The sequence below is a fragment of the Branchiostoma lanceolatum genome, chromosome 2 (assembly GCF_035083965.1).
Source record: "Branchiostoma lanceolatum isolate klBraLanc5 chromosome 2, klBraLanc5.hap2, whole genome shotgun sequence".
NCBI lineage: Eukaryota > Metazoa > Chordata > Leptocardii > Amphioxiformes > Branchiostomatidae > Branchiostoma > Branchiostoma lanceolatum.
Window position 1 is genome coordinate 28,521,930 of NC_089723.1, and position 23,561 is coordinate 28,545,490.

Sequence of the window (23,561 nt, forward strand, 5' to 3'; positions counted from 1 at the left end):
TTTCCTCTTTTGATAAGTACACTTCGAAGCATTTTTATATCCTCAGTCAGTCTTGGAATCATTAATTTTGGACACGTAATCAGCAAGTTATGCAATAATTTGTTCTTGGTCTCAGTACTTATTGTAACATACTTGTTTCTTTGTGTTGGAATTAGACATGTTTGCTTTTGAGGTCTTTATCAGATTAGAATATCATACACACCGGATTGCAGGAGACACGTAATTCTGGGAAAGAGCTGTTGTGACGAGACCAGTTTCTGTGAACCCGTGTGACGTCATGATGACGTGTCACCCGCCCAGCGGATGTGACGCCCACCTGCCCGCGGGAAGCGGGCCAAGTTGAGACCGGAGTATTCCATTCCAAATTTACCACTGGGTAGATCGATCAAGGATCTTTTTCTTACAGATTGAAAAACGCAATGTGAAAAGAAAATGTACAGAGTGGAGAATAGAACACATGGCGTTGTTAAGAAAAAGAGGGACCCCCGTTGGAGGGCTGAAGGTAGGAAAAGAGTTTTCGTACTCTGACCCCGATTTTCGGATAATGGATTCTCCCCTTAACTTAACCACAACTGAACAGAATGACAGAAGGATAGCGGTTTGAATGACTTCCGTGTTTCCTGAAGCATGGGTTTCTTGGGAACAGTTCTACACCGAGACTCCGTGAGACACGAGAGTGTATATTAGAACAGCGGGCCGCAAGATACATTGATTGCCATACCGCTTTCCCACAAGTCAATAGGCACACTGACTTGCCCACACCAGGAGCTGGATTCGCCCGGCCAAGGCCACAGTTAAGTTTAACAGCCGGGGAACGACCACCAACACTTACTCCTTGACTCTACGGATCGGGGTCCAGACAGTTGTCTCCTGACCTAACTGTCGTTCTTTCTATCCGCTTGTTTCACTTCGGACACTGTGGCTTCAGAGTCCCGCCACTACTTGGATCACAAGAACACGTGTGACGTCATTGAACGGAAACACCGCTGAACTTCACCTGTGAAACTCAAGCACAGTTCTGACAGACAGTTGTCCTTCTGTGACAGTAGTCCTCTATCATGGAAGCCATGGTCCCGCCAATGGATGTAGAGACAGTGTCGGAGACGGCTTCGTGTCCGCGGTCGGGCATCGTGCGGAGACGGGTGCCGTGTTTTATCCACCCTGTGGTGTTCGTCGGTCTGTCCTTCATCGTGGGAGGGATGGTCATGGCAGGATTGGGTCTCACGGACGCTCCTATGTACTATCCGGTAAGTGCATATATAAACATTTTATTTACTGTCCAGGTCGTTTTAGTTGTTGTTCACCTTGCAGTGCCTTGTTGTGGCACATATAGGTCAACAAGTTTCCTTGCTGTTTTTACAGGAAGGGGTTGGTAGCCCTTCCCATTTAAGCCATTTAACGAGCTTGAACACGGGACTTCCATTTTATGATCATTCCGAAAGACGGGTGCAGCCCCAACCGAGATGCCCTTCCCAGGATATGAACCCGGGAGCCTCCCAGTTACCAACTACGTAATTGGAATACAAATGCCCTTCGATCCGACCGTTGATAGGGATCTATGACAACCGTTTCTGTTACATAACAGTTTTATTCTGTATACAAGTATAGGACAATGTCCACGATTGTCCTAAGAAATACCCTAAATCATTTGCTGTCGTGAACATTTCCTGTGCCGGGACCAGTTGCAGGGCCTAAGGGCGAAACACTACATATAGCAAGACGTCCCTGATTTAACTCTTACACATGAGAAATTCAGTAGAAAAACGTACGTTGGCATAATATTTAAAACTTGTTCTTGTGATGAATAGTTGTTCCTCTGTTGTTTAGACCGGAACAGCGACCGAGTCTGTCATGTCTCATGTGTACAAAACTGTTCGCTTCCTTGATTCCACAGCTTGCCTTTATCGGTGTGTCCCTGGCTACCCTGGGGCTGTGTCTGGTGTGTCTGGGGGTGTGGGACCTGTGTAGCTGCTGCTGCCGGAAGAACAGGAGCGACACCGGTGTGCCGCCTGGAGAACTGCACCCTGTCGGGGACGTGTCACCAATACCAAGTCCGCCCCCTGCGTACTCAAGTCTTTTCACATTCAGGTAACCTCGTGTTAGATATGCATGTGTGGAGTGTGTGTGTCTTTCTTCCTATCTTGCTAAATATGCTACTTTCTTTCTTTAAAAGGGCCATATGAGGCCATATATCTATGAAGAAAGTAAACGGTGTGTTTTGCTGTCCAATGTTTGAATCATCGAAACGCAGACTATGAATAACCACGTGTTTTGTCAACACAGACCGTCCGTGACAAGCGTAGCCGGAAACGTCCCGGATATGTGTGCCCCAAGTTCATCTGCAACCCCAGACAATGTCATCCTACTTCCGGTGACGTACATCCGGTGCGAGGACCGCCGGGGGTCCCATCATCTCACCTGTTCCTGTGCCAGCCCCACCCCCTCGATGGACGACCGCCCGCCAAAATATGAGGACGCCTTCTATGAATGACAATGACACATAAAGTTAAACCTCGCTGAAATCCCGGTCACATTCGTCGTACGATCTTTTTGCCATTTGGATTTCGTCAGAACCGATAACAATCTATGGCAATCCGTTGCAAGACAGCTGGATCTTGTACGACTTGACTACGACTGTTCGAATTCCAAGAACGCCATCTGATGGCTGTCGTAAGTCTGTCGTACGATAAGTGGATGTGACAGGGAATGTATAAAGAGAAGCTGGACACTATTTCCGGCTTGATCCTTTATCTCAGGAAAAGTAGAAGACTGTGAATGGTGGGGATGGGGAGATTTGTCTGAAAGTAGATGACGTCATCCTTTACGCCATACTGATACTGGGCTAGAAACGCACTGTATAGTGAATGGCACGCTGGTCGTCCATTGAACGTTTGATAAATGATGTCATTGATACATAGACGCCATGTCGAACTATACATTCACAAGAATATGTTCTTGTTTGCAAACAGTAATCTTGCGTTACGCAAGGTCTGTTGATATTGTGACATGTTGCATCATTACAATACTGCTGTTTTTGGTTTCATCGTATGTGGTAAATATATATTTTTTTAAATTTTCATGATTTATATAAAGTTCTACTCAAGTAACGTATACTGTTGTGCTTACTGTGCATGTACGTAGGGCTGTACAAATGAAGTTTATTTGTTGTAGATGCGATATTCGCTGTTAGATACACAACTGAAAAGTACATTGTACATGTGAAATACATCATAACTGTAAATACAATCGTTCAAAGATGTATTTGACTTTCCAAGCGTTTCTCAATAAGAAACACGAATAATGAAAGTGTACGCACTACATTGTTGCGAATTATACATACATGTATATTTCTGTACAAACATTGCAAAGATTATATTTTCTTCCTTTCAATCGTCTCCAAGTTATTGGAAAACATAATCACCACCTCACCTTTGCGAGCGTTTCACGGTTTTCCCATTCTTGAAAAGACCGAAATTTGGCAAGCTGACGCATTACTGGTCGTTTTGCCACTTTTCTTGCGACTACCAGGAGCTGTACTGCAGATTAGGCTCGGTTAGGGTATATGTAAACATGTGAAAATATATAATACCTTAGACTTGAGGCCAGTGAATACTTTCCCAAACAGCCCCAAATGTCTTCACAAGTTGACATAAAAATGATCAATTCAGTTAGGTGTCGCGTGAGGAGCCCGTGGAAGCCCTATATTCATGTACGTGTACACATCACTTCGTGTGCGTAATGGGTAGGTTAAGTATTTATGTAGAAATCATCATCTTTCTCTTGACAGCTCTGTCCTTTTCAAATCTTCATCCACTCGATAAATATCTTGACATTAGACTACAAATTAGACTCCCATTATTGAGGGATCACCACGATTTCCTTTAAATTTAATGCGACGTATTTCACCTATATGTCTCTGCTGATACTAATATTGCATGTAACGTTATCAGTTTTTTTTTTCTCATAAAACGTAGTGAACGCTTTCTGACTGAAGTTGTTTTCGCACATCGTCATATGAGTCGGGTCAGTCAAGCCGGTTCCAACCGGATTTTGCGACCTCAGCAGTTCGAACCGGAAGGATGAGAAAAATCTTGTGACTAGCGAACGTCTTCAGTATAAACTAAATTTATAATGGCAGCTCTAACCATCATTCCTGAAGAAACCGCCGCGCCGAAACATCACGCACTCTTGGTGCCTCGTCCTTCACCGGTGAGAAAACAGGCGAGACCCAAGCCGAGAAAGACCAACAACATCCGAAAAGACGAAGACGCGAAAGCCGAAAGGACGAAGGTGCCCGATGGCGGCCGAGGCTGGGCCGTGGTGTTCGCAGCTTTCGTGATTGAAACCTGCGGGTTTGGCGGGTTCTCCCGAGCTGCAGGTGTGTTCTACGCGGCCTTGACTGAAGAGTTCAGCGCGACTGAGCTGGAGGTGTCGTGGGCGATCTCCATTCTGTCGGCGCTTGCCTACGGGGGAGGTAAGCTGTCTTCAACATATCATAATCATACATGTATGTATGTATGTATGTATGAAATGTTGACAAGCGCAAGGACCAACCGATTTCAATTACTATACAGTCGGGTGAATCAAGATTTTCTCATGCAAAAACAATGAGATGAGGGATTTAGTGCTAGTTTTACGTATTCGATTATGTCGTTGGCTCAATTTTCGGTTACTGTGGTCTGTCTTTAATAAGCAAAGAACCAATGAACTATTAGAGTACAGGGGAAAGGTCACTAATTGCTAGCATTAGGTACAACCCTATCCACTTACCTATGAAGACAAGTGTAAGTCAGGGATATCCAGTTGAAGAGTTTAATGGTTTGGCCCTTTATTTTTGCTATCAAGGAAACAGGTCCGGACGAATCCATCCGACTGGAAATGGGGAGAGGTGACAGATAAGTGCGGGTGATAAGGCTCGGTCTTTAGCGAGGGAACCCTGATAAGCAGGTTATGTTATGCCACTGTCCTCTGATCCCGCGGAAGTTCACTGGACCTTCGTGTGTTCTCCTATAGGACGTTTGCGCTCACGTGACTATCACGTGATTATGACGTAAGTATTGTCCGCCATACTGGCTGGTTAAAGGTACTCAATGCAACATTTTTGGCGGAAAAACTGGAAAAATTCTGTGTAACGAAAGAATTAACCTTGTACGTCCTCTCCAAATTCTGAATCACACAATCGATTCTATTGACTTCACAGGCTTGTTCTCCTCCATGCTGTACAAGCGGTTTGGCGCGCGTCCCCTGGTATTCATAGGTGGAATTGTATCCTCCTTGGGTTTCTTTACGAGCAGTTACGTCACCAACGTCTACGAGCTGTACGTCACCATGGGTGTGGTAGTAGGTGAGCAAAGTTTCCGTAAAACATTTCATAATTTGAACACGGTACCTTTTAAGGAGAAAAATCCAACCCATCCCTTTTTTCAGTTCATCATTTGTCCATTTATATGTGTTAGATACCAAGCTAAAGACTTTTTATACTAGGCACAAGTGTTAAAATTAAACAGGAAGTTTTTTACATTCCTAGGGACAGGTTGGGGTCTGGCCTACAATCCTGCACTGGTGGCTGTCGGACAGAACTTCGACAAAAAGCGCCACCTTGCGTACGGCGTCGTGTTGGCAGGGACGGGAGTGGGCGGGTTTGCCTTCTCGCCGCTGTTCCAATATCTAATCAGCCTGTACGGTTGGAGGAAAGTCTTACAGATCTACGCTGGGATGAACTTGAGCCACTGCGCCGCTGCACTTCTCTTAGAATCCCCAAGCAGAACAACAGACATTTCGAAAAACACCGGGACAAGTCGCTTTCAACTGCTTGAAGAGGGACGTGATAAAAATCTTCCCGCCTCCCAGACTTCTAAACGTGACATTCCAGAAAACAACTCCGTTGTTTCTCTCACAACTTTCGGACAAGAAAGCCAGGAGAAAGAAGCTCTGTCCCTTTGTCCTCAGCAGCAACAAAAACGTCGACGGAGCAGCAGTATCAAACTTCCATCCAGTTTGAAATTCAAGCGACGTCCCCGTGCCTCCAGTATATTCATGAACTTGTACACGAAAGAAAGGTCGAGAATATTTGACTTCTCCCTCCTACGCTATCCACCGTTCCTGGTCCTGTGCGCTTGTGTTGTAGCAAACGAAATGTCGTACCTGGTGGCACCTACACAAATGGTACCGCGGGCTCTGTCTCTCGAGATACCCAAAACTCAGGCTTCTTTCCTCCCCTCCGTCCTGTCTATCACAGATCTGATTGGACGTTTACTCTCAGGACTAGTGTCCAAAGTGCCTGGATGCACACGCGCAGTCCAATATGCAGTCTTCTGTATGCTTTGGTCGGCATCTTCTCTAGCGATCATTTTAGGGGTGACGTACCCACAAATGGCCGCTTTGGCTGGGGTGTACGGCTTGTTTAACGGGCTGGTGCGGCCTCTGACTACGGCGCTGGTGGCAGATGTGGTGGGGGCAGAGCGGATTGAGAGCGGGCTGGGACTCGTCATGCTGTGCCAGGGGGTCGGCTCTGTGGTCGGGCTGCCCATATCAGGTCCGTTGAACTTTGTCATTTTACCCTCCCACATTCATTATCTGCCCCTAAATGACTACCAATACTAGAAGCCCATCCAGATACAAATCTTTGGCAAGTAATTAGCAATATTAGGGACGTCCCTGTAGCTTAACTGGCAGCAGCCTCACAGTTGAGCTCTTGGTTCCAATTCGTTGGTAGCTGAGAGACCTTGTTCAATCCTGGGTAGGACATCTCAGTTGGGGCTGCACCGTCTTTCGGAACATGCATAAAATGGGGGTCCTGTGTTCGAGGTGGTGCCTCAAGTACGTCAAAGGGAAGGGCTAGCAACCCCTCCCTGTAAAATACACCCTGCTACTGAAACAGCAAGGGAACTTGCTGCCCTATACATGCTGTCTGAACAAACCATGAGATTGTGATAGATTTCCTACCTTCTATGTTATGCTTGTTATAATGATTTTATAGCTCCTTATTTCTATGTGATACAACGTATGGCAGCTTGTTCTTCAATAAAACTATCAGTGTTCTATTTTCTGGTTCCCAGGTGCCCTCTACGACATGACTGGGAAGTACTACCCATCATTCCTGTTCGCTGGCGGAGCGATCTTCCTCAGTGGAGTCTTTCTCCTCTGCGCTGTCGTCATTGAAGACAGAAAGAAACGCCGCAACAGCGAACTGCTCATCTCCGAGCAAAAATAACAAATGCATGTTATATCATATGGGGTCTGCATACCATTTTTTGCGAGACATAACCAGCTGTTTTAGTTTCATGCAATTTGTAATTGAACTGCAATAATTCAACATATTAGGGGTAGAGACTAGATAGTAGTGTAAGCATCAATATAATATGGACTCTTTTACTTGTGATTGGGCACTTTCAGTGTATAATATCATATGCATAGAAAGGTCATCCTACGATGTATTCCAAATAATACCAAATACTGTAAGGCATTTACGTTCACAGTGATTTAACTTTGCAGTAGGGAGAAAATGGTGTGTTCATGGCAGTTCTTAGCACAAGGTTGAAACAACTTAACCCTCAAACACCCGAACCTATTTTTGCGACTAAAATGACTGATCGGGGTCAAAAATGACCCCAAAATGTTTTGTTCAGTAAAACCTCCCTTTTCATTTTTTTCACTGATTTTTATCCATACATTGCTTCATCAATGTAAGAAGAATGTTTTGGCATCTTTAGATATAAATAATTCCCGTTCATTATCATAATTTATGCAAAAAAATCAGAAGGACCACGTCTTGAACTATTCCTATCTAGACCGGGAGGGGATTTTTGAGGCCCAGACCAAATTTCATGTTGCATGACTGATGAACGGCTTACGCCAGAGCCACCAAACTTGGTGGCTTTACATAAGATTTGCTTAACAAAAATTTCAAATTGATAAAGTAAGTTCATCGTTTTTCTTGTTGCCATGGCAATGGGTTTTTGACAGGCACATTTTACAAAATCTGCTAATTTCAGTTCAAACAATGACGTTTCGAGGCTTTGTTGGTACGCCAAATGTATTTCCTTACATTGTTATCATCTTATGTAATCCAATGTAACTTTTATGATTCAACATTGATATTTCATGCTGATTTTATGACGTCATCCGTCAAAATCTAAGATGGCGGATAGGATCACATAAAATTACATCATAATGATGTCATATTACGTCATTATGACATGAAATTTGTTTTGGTAATACTAATTCACATGTGCATCATCCTCTGAAAATTTGGTGGTCATACGATAAGTAGTTCAGGAGTTACAGAGGGCAGGTCTCAAAAACAGCACATTGTTTCTGCTGGGGTCAAAAATGACCCCAGCGGACTCAGCACAGACTTTCCTATATAACGTCAACAGTATTGTGTCCATCTCCCTAGAAAATTGTGAGAGGTTAGAAAAGATGTCTACTGACAAAGTCACGGAAGGAATTTTTTTTCAGATCAAACATGTTCAAATAGCACATCAAAATCCACGCCTGGGGTCACAAATGACCCCACTCGGGTGTTTGAGGGTTAAGGAAGTAGGCGGGCAGAAGACAAAACAAGCATTTTGTGGTGGTTTAAGTTCACGGTGAAGACTATGAACATTAAACCACCACAAATTTAAATGCATTTACAGTAATGCAACACTAAATTTACATTAGTGTTGGGAGATAGCAAGATAGGCTTGTCACCCATGACCCAAAAATGAGACATACCACCAATTCTTCTTGGGGGTCTTTTTTGATAATCATTGTAAAACATAATACATGAGTATCATCATATACAACTGGGGAAGGAAAGTTTTACCAACAGTTCTACTTTTGAACTGTCCAATAATGCTTAAAATCCAATTTCACTTTTCCAATTCAATTTTCCAATAAAATCTTCATTTTCCTTTCAACTCAATCAAATAATTCCAGAACATAAAATTGCCATGATTCAGTTATGAAAAAATTCTGAGAAAAGCAAAATTAACTCTTCAATACAAAAAATAACTTTTTGTAATGTTAAGCAAATACCACTGGTAGCATTTCTTTTTCTGCTCTATTTACAGAATAATCGAAATGTGAAGTTTATCCTACAAGATATCATTTATCACAATAAGAAGGGACGGATTCAGACTATTTCTTCTTCTTGCCCTTCCAGAAAGTCCCAGGTTTCGTCCTGGGTTTCTTGAGGTACTGTCCGGCAGACCTCCGCACCTCTTTCCGCTCTAACCTGTGCTGGGCCTCGTCTAGTTTACGCTGGGTTTCCCGCGGTTTCTCCACCTGTAGTGCGGGAGGGCGGTGTATTGTAGAGATGTTAATGTTACTGACTCTTTACTGCCTTGTACACTTTATAACATCATATTTGTACTGAACAACCAATTTGTATATGTTCAGTCGGTATAAAAGCCCTTCGGCATGCGGTGCGACAGCAGCTGGTTATATTACACTGAACAACCTGTCACACATAACTTGCTACAGCTGAATTTCAATATAGCTCAAAGTTAAAAGTTAAAATCATGGCTGCGATTTGAACCTACAACCTCCCAAATGCAAAGCAAGGGCTCTATCCACTAGGCTATTTGATATGTCTTGCTCCTGGCAAAAGGAAGAAACTGAAGCTGAAACTGAGCCTCCTCCACACACACACTGTGACACACACACACACACACACACACACACTGTGACACACACACCTTTCTCAGGTTGAAGGTCAGTTCCTTTGACCCCACGGCCTGTCCGCTGAGCCTCAGCATCTTGTCTGTCTCCTCCTGAAGTTGGACACGCTCCCCGAGACTGGCCTTCATCTTCCTCTTACTGTCCTTCCTCCCCTCCCCATCCTTCATGAACTCCTCTCCCATCTTCAGCTCATAGAACTTTGGTGTCAGATTTGTAGCAGCGTCCCTCTCCTAGAGAAGTACAAAAGAACAAAAGTATGGAATGGGATGTCAGAGTTTTCTTGAGTACAACTAATGAATTATAAGTTCTTCTTGCTTTACAATGTTTTGATAGTGTATCTGATTCCTGGGATTGCTTTCTTACCATACCGGTAGTGCCACTTGGTGGTTTTTGAGGAAGGTACATTGTACATGTACTAGACATCTAAAAGGTTGGTAAATAAGTAAGAAGAACTAGGTTGTGGACAAAGAAACTACTTTAATCTACCAAATTGATGAAGCTATATACAGATAAGAGCAAGGAAAGTTTACACATTGCCTCATATTTGGAGATGGGTCCAAAAAAACTAGTGGACAGAAATCAAGAGGTGACTTGTTCAATTCCTGGCATTCCTGGGTAGACGTTGTGTCCTTGGGAAAGGTACTAAACATGACTTTCCTCACTCCACCCAGGTGTAAAAATGGGTACCTGACTTCAGTTGGGGGGTAAAAGTGGATGAAAGAAGAGGGATGGGCTCCACCTTCCAACCATGCTGTAGATACAGTGGATAACAACCCACTACCCCTAGGGCCTCAAAAAGGCTTTGGGACTACCTTTAGCTTCTTTTTTTTTTAAAGCACAATCTCCAAGTGGTTTGACCAATAGACTAACGTAAGCTTGAGTAAAGATATCATCCTGTAAGTTTAGAAATGTAACACAATGTTATGCTTTAAATGGTGACATCACTGTATCATACATAACCGCTGTTGCATACATATGTCTGACAGAACAGAGTGTTTTCTATCACGACCTATGACCTACCCTCTCTGCCTTGTGTTGGAGTGCCCTCTCTCTCCTGATGTCCCGATGTTGTTTCCGCAACTCCTCCACAAGGTCACGGTCATCCTCAGACGAGCTGCTGTCGTCATCACTACCACGCCCTTCTACCTCCTCCTGTAGTTGACACAATAACATGGGCAACTGTGATATATCAATCAATCAATCAATCAATCAATCAATCAATCAATTAAATCAGTCAACCAATCAAATTCTATCATGCAAAAATTGTATCACCAATACACTGTATATTCCCTATATCTGTAGGGTATATTTTTACAGGGTAGGGTTGCTAGCCCTTCTCCTTTAACGTGCTCGAGACCCCTCCTTGAGCACGGGAACCCACTGGTAAGACAGGTGCAGTCCCAACTGAGATGTCCTGTCCCGGCAACTAATTGAAACCAGGAGCTCAACTGTGAGGCTGCTACCACTTGAGCTACACAGACATCCACGACAGAAGTAGTAGTTGGTCCCGGGTAATAAGGGTTATATTTCACAATAAAGTGTACATCTATATAAATTGACAAACCTGTTCCTCCTCATCCTCCTCTACTTCCTGGAACTGGTCCTCCAGCTTCTCCCTCTTCTCTCTCTTCTTCTTCTTCTGCTGCCTCACGACCGGGTTCAGCAGCCGAAACTCCTCCGTCTCCGTGTCCACCTGGAACTCTGGGTTGGAGAAGAGCGCCGAGAAACGGTCGTCCTGAAGAAGACTGGACGCTTCCTGTACGGACAAGAGAACAGTTAGGGACTTGTTGCCATAAAATAAACTTGAGATATACTAGTAGTGTTTGGTCTGTGTGCTGTGCATGCATGTCCAGTGGAATAATTCAAGAGATGGATTTGGTGTGTGGGTAGGTGTTGTGGACTTGATGGTCAAGGTCGATTTTGGGCCTCCTAGTGGCTGACCTTGGTAGTGCAGTAGGAAATCTTTTGCCATGGACATGCTGTAGTCTTGTTTGAAACTGTGGTGACCACTGAGTAAGTAGTTCAGTGCCTAGTGATATCCTGGTCTTTCATTGAGCAAAAAAACAACAACAAGTGATTGATGAACTGTACACATTTGAAACTTGAAATCCAGCCCAAACAGTTGGCAGCATACATACATATCAAACTAAATGGAGAATTTCACAAAGCAGCAACCAAGTAATTTGCTGAATATGAAAATAAAGGATAACTTCATAAGAAAGCACTCTACGTTGATAGCACATGTAGTTTCAGAAAATAAAAATGTTCAAGAGTTTTGCTACATTGACTGCAAACAACGAAAACAATTCTATGTCTACACAACTTAACATCATAACACATCAACTTAACACCAACATATTATATACTGCTCCAAGACATTAACACAACATGAATGCCTTACTATCATTACTATCATCATGTGCAAAATCACTTGTATCTGTACCTTTGCCTTCTTTTTCTTCTTGCCTTCCCCTTTGTCGTCCTCTTCTTCAATAAGCCTTTGAGCGAGATCACGATTAACTTTGGGCAACTTCTGTAGGGATGAAGAAAATACTGGATTTAGTTTTTAATCATTCCATTCTTCTTCTATTTCATTTCTACATCCTAAAAATAAACATTATAGAGCATTTGTGCATGCTTACATTGCCTCATTTTTCATTGACAGTAACTTTCATACCAACATCATCCAAGAATGTGTATCCATTTAGCTTCCACAGTTTTCTACTCAAGCCAAATTTTACATACAAGTTTCTGTTGAAAGAAGATTCAATCGTTACATACAACACTAAGAATAAAGACATGCCACCGCAAAACACATTTGTAAACAGTAAATGTGCTTCAGCACATGACCAGAATAGACCAATCAAGAAACACTTCTGGGTAAACCAATAGAAAACCTTTACATTAGTTTTGACTCTGCTGTCTCTTGTCTCCTCGATCTTCTGTCGGATCTTGTTCCTCCGGTATTCTTCATACGCGAACGGCTCTGCGATGGTCTTGGCCTTCTGGTACAGACGTATATCCATGAAGTAACCGTGCATGTACGCACGGAGGAGCGGGGAGCCAATCAGGTGAGCCAATCCTGTGTGGAAGGTAAGCAAATATAAAACAAGCCCTATCATTGGCCAATCAATGCAGTTGAGAGACAACAACATTGAAATGCAGACAGTTTGAGCTTAATAAGAGCCGAAACTTTGTGTAAGAGCCTTACTTATCGTGTTTGTTGTACAATAGATTTCTGACAGCAAAATAGGGGCATTCTTGGGGCAGTCATGGACATGCAACTCAAAATTTAGCTATCTTCTGACGGAAATTACTCATTCATGAAGACCCTTAACTGCAGTCGGTTCTGTCATAGCCTTGCTGAAAATCTTACAACAAAGAGAAGCAATTCTAATACATTGAATACTTCTAATGCATGTCCTTTACCTAAGTTCTCCAGGTCCGTGTCTGTGACAAACTTGTAGTCGTCGTACACTGTGGGAGTCTCCATCTCCTCCAACTCCTCTGTAAGGTTGTCCATGAAGGAGCACCATCTGGGGGCTGGGCCTAGAGACTGGGTGAGAAATACACAGTCTTAATACATCCAACAAACTTTACAGAATCACAATATTACACAAAATACTTTTACACATTATTTTTCTGAATAATAGATTCTAGCATTTTACAGTCAAAACTATAAAATAGATCAGAGGAAATCCAATAGATTTACTTACAGGTACGAAGTACGTCAGGACTTTTGGTTCTTCGTTCGCCATGAAGATTAGTCCGGAATCTGGCCACACATGCAGCTGGTTGATCTCACTCTCTGGCTCGATGGAGGTGTAGGCTTTACCCTGGGCAGTGGGCAACATCGAGAATTTAGTAATCCACAAAAAATGCATCATAGAAAAATAGAAAAATACACCGCATTATATAGCACACTTCTCTACTTCTATCTCATCTACAATTTTAACAACAGACTATCAGGAAACTTTCAATTTGGATTTCTTTACAAAAGGACACTAGCATCTGTTCATTACAATATTCTGACAAAAATCAAGCTTTAAACCTAATAAAAGGAAAGACCAGAGTATGACATATTGCTGCTCATGGTGGTCAGAAATTTTCATCATTCTGTCATTTTCATGGACAAAAACCGGCTTGTTATGATATGGTTGAAGCCATTTGAGATTTGTCACATAAAAATGTGAGAGGGTAAAAACTCATACCTCAGGACCCCTCTGGATTTCACGCCCCTTGACACCCTGAGATAATTCAATATTGGAAAAAAGCGAGCAGTAGGAGTCTATCTCTCACCGTGTGCTTGTTCCATATCTTGAGGATCTTGCTGTCTGTGGACAGCACCAGGTCCTGGGGGTCGTTGAACTCTATGGAGTTGATGGGCAGGCCGTAGTGGTGGTCCTTCACCAGGACAGGGCGGTTGGACCGGATGTCATACAGCAGGATCTGCACACAAACGGGAAGTCAAAGTTAACCTTTAGCACACTAAAGTAGCCGTTTGGCACCCAGTTCCCTATTGGTTACAGAGTTGGGTAGTAGAAAGAAGGTTAAGCTACTGTCACAATTGTCATGCAAAAAAGGTTTTCGCGGGGTCATAGGAAGTTAAATTTTAAGACCTGGTCCACATCAATCTAATACGAGCGATTGCTGTTTTTGTTTACATCTGGGGTATTCAACGACTAGCAGGCAAAAAGACATTAGCAGAATAGTTGACTAATCAATATCTTAATCAGCAGATCAAATTATCAATTTAGCTGTAGATTAATCTTTTGCATTCAACTTGATTTTTGCCTACTGCGTCACAGGGACATCATCGCAATCACTCATATATTGTTTGATTGGTTAGTTGGATGGTTGGTTGTTTGGTTATTGGGGTTTAGAAAGAATTGCTAAACTGGAAGGTTGACATGAAAACAAAGTCTGTCTTAATATATTATATTTTATCATATTGATGTTACCTGTCCTGTGCTGGTGCCCACTGCCATAGTGAGGCCGTCTTTGAACTTCAGAGCTGAGATAGCTGGCAGACCATCAACCCTACAGTTAACACCAAAATACATCCATCATCCAAAGGATCATTGAGGTTATGTGGCAGGGAATGGTATCTTTGATATAAAAAAATTAAAGGCATAGTCACATTCGCCATATGATTTTCAAGGAGACTTTAACATATGACCATTGTCAAGGGTCTCATATGGCCATTGTCAAGGGTCTATGACAACTGTTTCAAGACAGCTGAATTTACGAAACACCCAAGAATGCCCCCAATTCACTGCCGCAAAACTACTGTACGGCAAATGTGACCAGGCCCTAGATAATAAGAGTACACAACAACGAATCAAAATAAAACAGAAGCAGAAAGTGATAGCAACATGAGAAACATATAATCAATGGCTTTACTTACATGGTGTCCTCTGTGATGCTGCTTAAAGCACAGTCCAGTTCCCCTACTCGACTCCTGACTCTGGGGTCCCAACATTCTATTCTACCCTGAAACATGATTTAAATTTCACTTCTCAGACAGACTGGTAATGTTTGAAGACTATTTTGATTATCTATTAGGATAGGATATGCCGGTTGAAATGGCAGAAAATAAAAAAACAGGTATAGAAAAGAAGAAAGCATGACTGTTCTTACCTCTACTGTTCCACAGGCAAACAGATGATGTACTGGGTTGATGTCGCATACATTACTCTCTCTGAAACAACAGTACACAGTAAATCATCAATATACATATTCTACCTAGAGCACATGAAGAAAGGAACATTACTGTTCATAAGCTGTAAAAGGCACAATGTATGGCAACAATTTTGACAACAATTAAGCCCAGTTCATGATTCAAAAATCAAAATTGATTTATTCGTTTTGGCTTACATGCTGACTTTAAAAGGTTTGAATAATACAATATCTCCCGCTGAGTCTGTTGTGATCTTGGAAAGCCGTGTACTTCTGCCTCAGAGCCTTGGTCTTTGATCCGCACGGAACTGCTGTGGCCTGTTGACGCTGCAACCGTAAAACCCTAATTCACATCTGCCCCACAGCATCAGCTATGACTAAACAGCCCTATTATATTTGAGAGGATATACTTACACAGAATTAGTGACCAGAGGGTTGAGAAACCTGCCCTGTTCTAGGTTAAGTCTGTAAACTTCTCGGCTGAAACAGAGAGATACAAGATTTAGTTAGAGTAATGCACCCTGTCCATACATACAATGATGATACAACTGTATCTGCAAAATCTTGCCACAACACTAGACTGATCCGGATTGTCCATCATTATTAGCAGTGCAACCAATGAGAGAATGGCAATTGTTTTTTCAACCAATGAGAGCGTGGCTGCATTATTGCGTTGATATGCTTTTAATTTTCACATTAATTTTTTTGAGAGCGTGGCTGCATTATTGCGTTGATATGCTTTTAATTTTCACATTAATTTTTTGACAGAGGTGGGTGGTGCTATGGGATTGGTCTACTACAAGGAACCTTGCATAAGTAGAAGAATACCTAATGACATTGTTAACTGTACTGACCTTGCGCCAACGAAGTAGAGGTCGCATGAAGGGTAGTGGAAGGAGAAGTCCCTCCCAACTTTGGGTATCCTGGTCCTGTAATACCTGCCATACTGGGCATGGAACTCTACATATCTGTCACAGTGAAGGAAAACTACCTGCAGATAACAGACAAACAAACAGTGTAACTGTAATATACCTTGTAACAAGTTGAGACTGTCCAATAGGTATATAAGCATATTGGGTCTGACTACTTTGGCCTGGGTGAAATAAACCTTAAGATCTACATGCATGGTAATAGTTACTCAAGCAACTGGATAGATTTTGGAAACGGTCAGACATTTCAGGTAGTATACACTTCCTTTCGTCGTCAGTGGCTGAAGTAAGATCAGACAAAACAGTCACTGACAAATGGAAGTGGATGCTACGAGAAACGTCTAACCATTTCCAAAATCTATCCAAGTATCTTTAATCCCTGGATGCCTAACCTTCATTAGCGTATCTGTACAGTATTGATGTTTGTATCCATGCTTCCACAATTTGAACCTACCTTTGAATAGTCTTCTGACAAAATGTCAAAGGTCACCACTGAAAAATCAGAAGACTTGCTGTCAGAAATAAGATATCAAAAGAAAGTATAGTAAAAACACATTTTTCCAACTAAAAGATGTGTATACAAGGCAAGGAGCAGAGAAATTGGTAATTATTTATTCTTTTGCCAACCTTCTGCATCCAAGCCCCTCTCAAATTTCATGGACATCTGTGCAACCTCATAGCACCTCACTCTGGGCTTGTAGGTTCCTAGAACACAGAAGGAATTCATCATACAAATCACAGAGACATCCTAGAAAGACATTCAGATCCCAAATCAAAAGAGACCCCTACTGATAAAGCCCAAAAGTACATAAATACAGTTTTGATACTTTTTATCTGCTACATGGTCAGCCCAGCCCATATATATATATATATATATATATATAACAGAACCCTTTTCTAAGGTGTTAAAAAGCATACTAAGAAGGTGATTATACCATTAATCATAAGACCGTCTGTCTACCTGTAACCATGAGGTACTGTCCATCCCTGGAGCTCCTGATACAGTTACTGACTGCTGGCATCTCAAAGTCTTGGATGAGTTGTATTCTCCTCTGGATGTCTGGAATGGAACACATCAAACCAAGAATCAGATATTTTCTCATAAACTTGTCCAAACAGCTGCCATGTTAGCTGGTTGAATTCTGGTTGAGTCCGACCTACAACTTTGCATTTGTACTACAAAGTATATGTACTAAGGAAAAGCCAGACCTGTACAGCTTATGTATCCTTATTTTGTAGTCATAGTTACTGTGCTTAGCCCATTGGGGCACAAAGTTACAAAAGAAGTCTTCACTATTTTGTAGTGCTTTACAAAAGAGACGCTGTATTGCTATTGTAACAGATAGAAACGTTTAATACACCATGGCAATCCACTATTATGCCCATCTTTCTGTGATCATAGCTTTTAAAATTGATGAGTATTATTGTGGTGATTGCATTGGTATTCTTGTCATACATTGTACCATGTACAAGTTACAACTGTTGAGTAATAAACTTCCTTTATCTATTCATTTATAATTTGTTTACCTGCATCTTTTTTCTGGAGATCTCTCTTCTTCCTGTCAGTTAACCACTGTTCAAAAAGACATAATCTAATGTTAACATACACCTCATTCATTCTCATGGAATGTTAATAAATATGAAGTTAGTGTCAAGTTATCAAGTACTAGTATCAAGTTTTTCATACCCAAAGTTTCGGTGTGAAAAACTTGATACTGAAAGTGATTTTCAGGATGTTCTTACTCCCTGATAATTGGACACGGGATCTACATGTAGTTTCTTAGATGAAGAATTCACATAATTGATAGAAGAAATCAGAGTAATGTTGTGGTCACCATACAATGGTTACTGTTAATTTAGAGGGGTCATTCCGTCATAAAAATTATGCAACGTTTATCTTGCAAAGTGTTGCAAAGATCACAAGCGAATAATTTAGCCCCCCTCCCCACATACCATGGACGCTATACATACCTCAGGTAGGGTCTTCCCTGCGATCAAGTTGTAAATCTTGACGTTATTTGGAGTAGAGACTTGCATCTTGCCTGTTTGGTTTGTCTTGGTGAGAGATTTAAATTTTAAAGACCACAATTTTACACATCAACGTGCAGACGCTCACTTTTTGCTGGGCGCCGCCATCTTGATTAAAATGGAATAGTCTACTTGATATATAGGGATGGCAGATCCTATCTAAAAATGATATCGTAATTTGTAGGTTTTATTTCGTTGAATCACTACAAGATGGGGCATAACATGTAATACTGTATATATATGTAGAAGATAATTATTCTGTGACATTAAATGGCCCATACAGGGGGGTTTAGTTGAAATATCATAAATGTTCACTCCTTTTCTCCGAATCGTTTCTGCTAGCCACATGTTGCCACAATCATTTTGGAAGGGGGGTGAAAATAAAAGATCCTCCTTGGTTTTTGGTAACAAAACCAGTTTCGGAAAACTAGAAGGATGGTACTTTCCGGAATCATGGAGAAAAACAGCTTCTTTTTGTTTTTGTTATACATCTTATGAGACACTGCAAACTGTAAACATATGATGTCCAGTGAAAGTAGTTTGGAATGTGAGGAGCTTGACCAGTGTCTACAAGATGTGGCATTGGAGGCCAGAGGTAAACAGAAAGCAAAACTATGATTAGATATAAGTCCACATGCATGTGGGGGAAGAAATGGATGCATGCTGAAGAAGCTATATGATTGTAACATTTATTAATTATTGAACTTTTGTTGAGTGGAACTTGTCATCAAGTACGTACTTAAGAATCGGGATTCACCCTGGCATGGAATTAATCCTGATTCAATGTGCCAGGAATAAACCCCCGGGGGACGGATTTGCTGGATCGAGATTAATCCCCTTTGAAGCCTGACGAAAGCTTCAATCCTGTGCCTGAGTGAATATTAATCCAGATCACAAATCCTGGAATGGATGGGGTCTAGATGCCTAGGGTCAGGACACTGGCCGTTCAATGTAACATAAGCATCTGCAATATACATGAATTTTAGGCCATGTCCTCTTCGCATGCATGCAGTCATGTAAGAGTTTCATGCTTTTGTTTGATACAACATCAGGGCTGAACATTCTCTCATTTTTCCTGTACTTGTAGAGCTGTACCTGGACCCTCAGGTCCCCTATCTGGACCTGCCCCCCTCCCCACTGGACTTCCACAGAAGCTGGGTGTCACCCAACAAACCTGTCATCATCAGGGCAGCCATACAACACTGGCCTGCTCTCAACAAGTGGAAACCACAGTACTTAAGGTCAGCTACCCGCATTCACCTTTTTCACACTTCCCAGAATTCCTTTACTTGCTGGGATCCAGAAACAGATTTACGTCATGATTCTCTCTAGGATCCTCTAGACGACAACAGTTTCTTTCAGCGTGCGAAACCACGAAACATGATGGCATGTGGGCACAGGAAATCGATTCTAACCAAGTAGGACACAAAACACAACTCAGAGACGGCAGTTTGGTGCAGAACCGTGCACAGGACAATCTGTAATCACTTTCTGATAACAAAGAACCAATATTGCAGACGGAACACGAGTTGTGACCTTTTTCTGTACACCGTGTATTATCAACCGTTTGGAGCCGAACAGCTCTTATCTAATGTAAGGTGGGGAATCTTGCCAAAAATAAAGTTGGCACCTGAATTTAGTGTAAAGGTTAGCTAGCCTGCTTGCATTTAGCACAAGTCATAGCTGCTGCCATCCTGGATTTAGTTTTAAGTGTTGTCAGTACCACTACATATACAGATCTAACTGCGCATACGCAGATCATTTATTTCACTTAAAGGTGTACTAGTAGGTGTAGGTCAAAAGTATAGGCCTAAAAAGAGTGAACAGAAACCCAACATGTCTGGACATCCTGAATCAAAGTTGAACTGTAATTGCCAACACAACAAATTGGACTTATCCAAATTTTCGACTGATCAGCTACTAGTACAGTCCTTGTCAAGGAATGAGCAATCCACTGCTTCTGTGATGTCATGTTATGCAGATAAGATACCTGACTCGGTAATTAAGTAGTGGATCTTATGTTGCAGAAAGTTTATGGCGCCCCCCGTCTCTGTTGAGGGATGGTTGTAGAGCCCGGATGTAGATGGCCTCTTTTATTCCTCTTGCAAAAAAAGTCTGGTTCAGTGTCCAAGATTCTGACTTTGTCCAGTGAGACCGGACATTGTTATACAAAACGACCAACAGAGGACATATACATCCTGACATTTATAAAGCAAACAAGAACTGTTTACAAGTCAGGGGCCTTTACCTTTGACCTGCACATGTGCAGATGGATCCATGAACATGCTTATTTATAGCTGGACTGCTCTGGAGAATAATCGGTGCTTTTGTGTAAAGGGTAATTTAACATAAAGCATAGCTAGCCTGGTCAAATTTAGCAGAAGACAAAAGTAGAATAGAGTAGAGTAGATGTTGAGCCACTGTCTTGCTGAATTTTGCCTAAAATGTTGTTGGTATTCCCTCATGCAGGCCCTCATATATAGTGATGTTATTATTGTTTTAATAATGAGAATATAGAAGATAAGTGAAATGTTGACCTAAGATTCGTCTTCATCCTCAGACAAACTCTTGGGCAGAAGGAGGTGACCGTAGCAGTTACCCCAAATGGTTACGCAGATGCAGTGTATGACAGCAAATTTGTCATGCCTGAAGAAAGAACTATGAAATTCTCCTCTTTTCTGGACATCATAGAAAGAAAGACACAGCCCAATGGAGTCTTCTATGTCCAAAAACAAAACTCAAATTTTACGGAGGAGTTCCAAGAAATTATTTCAGATGCAGATGTGGAGATTTCCTGGGCAACTGAGGCTTTTGGTGAGTATCAGTTCTAGTAGATTGATGTGCATGTCTAATTTTGTCTGTACAAGAATAAGGTCTTTGAAGTGATTAAGAGATCATGAATCTTTCCCTGGCATTCTGCCTACAACTAGCATGCATTAGGCATGTAGCCACTGAAAGCAGTCTGTTCTTTGAAAATTAGGCATAAGATACCACTGAAATGTTTACACCATTTTCTTCCAATTTTATTGAGTTTATTGAGAAAATGCATTAGGCACACCACTAGTCTTCCTGGACTATGGAAAGAAAAACATGTGTTGATGAGACACAATCCATCCACAGTAATCCATCACTGAGATGATGTCACATTATGCAGATAGAACATGTGACTTGGTGAGCAGTGGATCATAAGATGCAGAAAATTTGTGTCGCCTGTCTTCCCTGAGGGATGGTTGTAAGGCCCTGATGTAAAATTGTTCCAGAATGACCTCTACCAACACAGATGAACTTTCAAGCTAAGCTCAATATAAGACTGTTTTTATTTTTTCAATAATGCTTCACCCGACAGAATTACAAATTACAACTTATGAAAATGTATTTTTTATGCATACATAAGGCCACACCAATTTGATTTCTTGCTTCTCAGATTTTTTCAGAAAAAAATTGGAGCGACAGGGCGAAAAAAAAATGAAAAAAATTTTGTGGGCAAATAGTCTAGGGTGAAGATAAGGGTTTTCTTAACATAAAGAATAAGAGGATTATTCAAATTTCAGCTTTGTATGGCTCATTTTATGCAATGAACCCCTTTCTTTGATCTAGTACTATAATTTCAGTAACAAAATTACCTTTTGCTATGTATTATATCAATTGATATTGAGAAATAGTTGTAATGAATGAAAATTATAACTTATGATAACATGTGACCACACTTTTTAAGTATGTGCATGCCTTTATAATCTATTTTGGTGGCTATTGAGTTTACAACTGAACAAATAGTAAAATCGTGAGTAAAAATTTGTGAATGAGAATAGTGACCCAATTTTTTTTTCAAAATGGGAAAAACAGGAGAGGCTATTCCGAGAAGCAACAAAAAAAATTGGTATGGCCTAAACACACAAAAAATATTTTTCTTCAAACACAGAAAAACTACCAGATGCAGTCAACTTCTGGATGGGTGAGGAGGCTGCTGTAACCTCCATGCACAAGGACCACTACGAAAACCTGTACTGTGTCATATCAGGACAAAAAACCTTCACCCTGCTTCCCCCTACAGACCTCCCATTTATTCCATATGGACTCTTCCAACCCGCCAGATACCACGAGAATGCGGAGGGCAGGTTTGACGTGATCGGTGAAGAGGGCGTGGATTTCGTACCGTGGATACCGGTGGACCCGCTCAGCCCTGACCTTGACAGGTATCCCGAGTTTGGCCACGCCCACCCGCTCACCTGTACAGTACAGGCAGGTGAGATGTTGTACCTGCCGTCTCTGTGGTTCCACCACGTGCAACAGTCGCAGGGGTGCATCGCGGTCAACTTCTGGTACGACATGGAGTACGACATCAAGTACAACTACTTCAAGTTCATGGAAGCTGTCGTGGCCAGGAAAAACAATGTTTTTAAAAGGAAAAAATAAAGATTGTATTGCATTGACAATGAAATTGATTGTCCACAAACATGTAAGCTGTCAGAGAATCCAGCTGTCAGACTCAGAAGTTGTTACAACGTTTCACCCCAACATCTGCTTTGAAATACTAGGAACGTCTTTTGATAGTTATGTCCTATCCCCATCTGGATTATGTGAAAAAGATAAATGTTAAGGTTTCGAATAATCTATTCAATGCAAACAAGGCATTGGTTTCTACTTTCAATTTTTATGGCAGGACCAAATACAATCCAGAAGGCATTTAGCCCTTAGTACCAGAAAGAAGATCTCTTTGCACTTTTGGTATTTTCCTTGATTAGCAGTTTTATCATAAGATTTGCATTTCAATCAGCAACTGACTATTTGCTGGTTAGTCTGAGCAAGGAGGACAAATTGAAGAAAATATTTTTTGTGTGTTGATGTTATTGTTGGAAGCAGAAGTCAGGCGCTGTGACGCAGTGACATGTGATCTGCGTTGTGTTATGACTGCTATTTACTATGCCAATAGTTGACATACAAGACACGAGGAGCAAGTGTGCATTCTGTAAGGATGATTCATGGTCTCCATGGACGGCTCCATTAGTCTCAAAATGCCGAAGTGAAGTTCATTTTTCCCCTTGGTACTTTATGCATGTTTTCGTCTTAATTGTGGCTTCAACATATTCAATAATTTTCATTTACCTGATTTCTGTAAAAACTCGAAACGCAGAAAAGTCTATTCAAACTAAACAATGGAAATGGAAATGTCTAAAGTCACTAGCTTGCATCTTCTGGCAAACTTTACTTACAAGAAGTGAATTGGATGAATAACTGTCCTGTTTTCTTTTAACTGGTCAT

The 23,561-nt window shown here is 41.6% G+C and overlaps 4 protein-coding genes across 4 annotated transcripts; 3 read left to right on the forward strand and 1 right to left on the reverse strand.

The window, feature by feature from the left end:
- The first annotated feature begins 562 nt into the window (after positions 1-562).
- LOC136428407 (uncharacterized) lies at positions 563-3,611 on the forward strand. The gene is made up of 3 exons (XM_066417883.1): positions 563-1,247; positions 1,895-2,088; positions 2,284-3,611. Exons 1-3 carry the CDS (start codon positions 1,059-1,061, stop codon positions 2,489-2,491), a joined length of 591 nt encoding a protein of 196 aa, XP_066273980.1. The 5' UTR covers positions 563-1,058; the 3' UTR covers positions 2,492-3,611.
- Positions 3,612-5,129: 1,518 nt separating this feature from the next.
- LOC136428409 (monocarboxylate transporter 13-like) lies at positions 5,130-7,484 on the forward strand. The gene is made up of 3 exons (XM_066417885.1): positions 5,130-5,344; positions 5,528-6,535; positions 7,059-7,484. Exons 1-3 carry the CDS (start codon positions 5,215-5,217, stop codon positions 7,211-7,213), a joined length of 1,293 nt encoding a protein of 430 aa, XP_066273982.1. The 5' UTR covers positions 5,130-5,214; the 3' UTR covers positions 7,214-7,484.
- A 1,240-nt stretch (positions 7,485-8,724) lies between these two features.
- On the reverse strand, positions 8,725-18,436 carry LOC136428408 (nucleolar protein 10-like). Its single transcript, XM_066417884.1, has 19 exons — positions 18,246-18,436; positions 17,802-17,847; positions 17,236-17,334; positions 16,902-16,979; positions 16,725-16,766; positions 16,200-16,332; positions 15,760-15,825; positions 15,307-15,367; positions 15,074-15,159; positions 14,628-14,706; positions 13,966-14,115; positions 13,383-13,502; positions 13,096-13,222; positions 12,570-12,748; positions 12,110-12,199; positions 11,231-11,422; positions 10,687-10,818; positions 9,684-9,896; positions 8,725-9,270 (listed from the first exon to the last, which is right to left on the reverse strand). Exons 1-19 carry the CDS (start codon positions 18,309-18,311, stop codon positions 9,124-9,126), a joined length of 2,106 nt encoding a protein of 701 aa, XP_066273981.1. The 5' UTR covers positions 18,312-18,436; the 3' UTR covers positions 8,725-9,123.
- A 203-nt stretch (positions 18,437-18,639) lies between these two features.
- LOC136428412 (bifunctional peptidase and (3S)-lysyl hydroxylase Jmjd7-like) lies at positions 18,640-22,755 on the forward strand. The gene is made up of 4 exons (XM_066417889.1): positions 18,640-18,897; positions 19,390-19,543; positions 20,863-21,116; positions 22,222-22,755. The coding sequence occupies exons 1-4, from the start codon at positions 18,822-18,824 to the stop codon at positions 22,713-22,715; spliced, it is 978 nt and encodes a 325-aa protein (XP_066273986.1). The 5' UTR covers positions 18,640-18,821; the 3' UTR covers positions 22,716-22,755.
- Positions 22,756-23,561: the final 806 nt, after the last annotated feature.

What these genes read in the sequence shown, in the direction of transcription:
- LOC136428407 (XM_066417883.1), top strand. Translation starts at nt 1,059, where the DNA reads ATGGAAGCCATGGTCCCGCCAATGGATGTAGAGACAGTGTCGGAGACG. An exon ending in ACGCTCCTATGTACTATCCG is followed by an intron (nt 1,248 to 1,894) that starts GTAAGTGCATAT and finishes TTGATTCCACAG; the next exon opens with CTTGCCTTTATCGGTGTGTC. An exon ending in TCAAGTCTTTTCACATTCAG is followed by an intron (nt 2,089 to 2,283) that starts GTAACCTCGTGT and finishes TTGTCAACACAG; the next exon opens with ACCGTCCGTGACAAGCGTAG.
- LOC136428409 (XM_066417885.1), top strand. Translation starts at nt 5,215, where the DNA reads ATGCTGTACAAGCGGTTTGGCGCGCGTCCCCTGGTATTCATAGGTGGA. An exon ending in CACCATGGGTGTGGTAGTAG is followed by an intron (nt 5,345 to 5,527) that starts GTGAGCAAAGTT and finishes TTACATTCCTAG; the next exon opens with GGACAGGTTGGGGTCTGGCC. An exon ending in GGTCGGGCTGCCCATATCAG is followed by an intron (nt 6,536 to 7,058) that starts GTCCGTTGAACT and finishes TCTGGTTCCCAG; the next exon opens with GTGCCCTCTACGACATGACT.
- LOC136428408 (XM_066417884.1), bottom strand. Translation starts at nt 18,311, where the DNA reads ATGCAAGTCTCTACTCCAAATAACGTCAAGATTTACAACTTGATCGCA. An exon ending in TTGCCTGTGGAACAGTAGAG is followed by an intron (nt 15,160 to 15,306) that starts GTAAGAACAGTC and finishes ATCATGTTTCAG; the next exon opens with GGTAGAATAGAATGTTGGGA. An exon ending in TGACCTTCAACCTGAGAAAG is followed by an intron (nt 9,271 to 9,683) that starts GTGTGTGTGTCA and finishes CCCGCACTACAG; the next exon opens with GTGGAGAAACCGCGGGAAAC.
- LOC136428412 (XM_066417889.1), top strand. Translation starts at nt 18,822, where the DNA reads ATGATGTCCAGTGAAAGTAGTTTGGAATGTGAGGAGCTTGACCAGTGT. An exon ending in TGGAAACCACAGTACTTAAG is followed by an intron (nt 19,544 to 20,862) that starts GTCAGCTACCCG and finishes CTTCATCCTCAG; the next exon opens with ACAAACTCTTGGGCAGAAGG. An exon ending in CTGGGCAACTGAGGCTTTTG is followed by an intron (nt 21,117 to 22,221) that starts GTGAGTATCAGT and finishes CTTCAAACACAG; the next exon opens with AAAAACTACCAGATGCAGTC.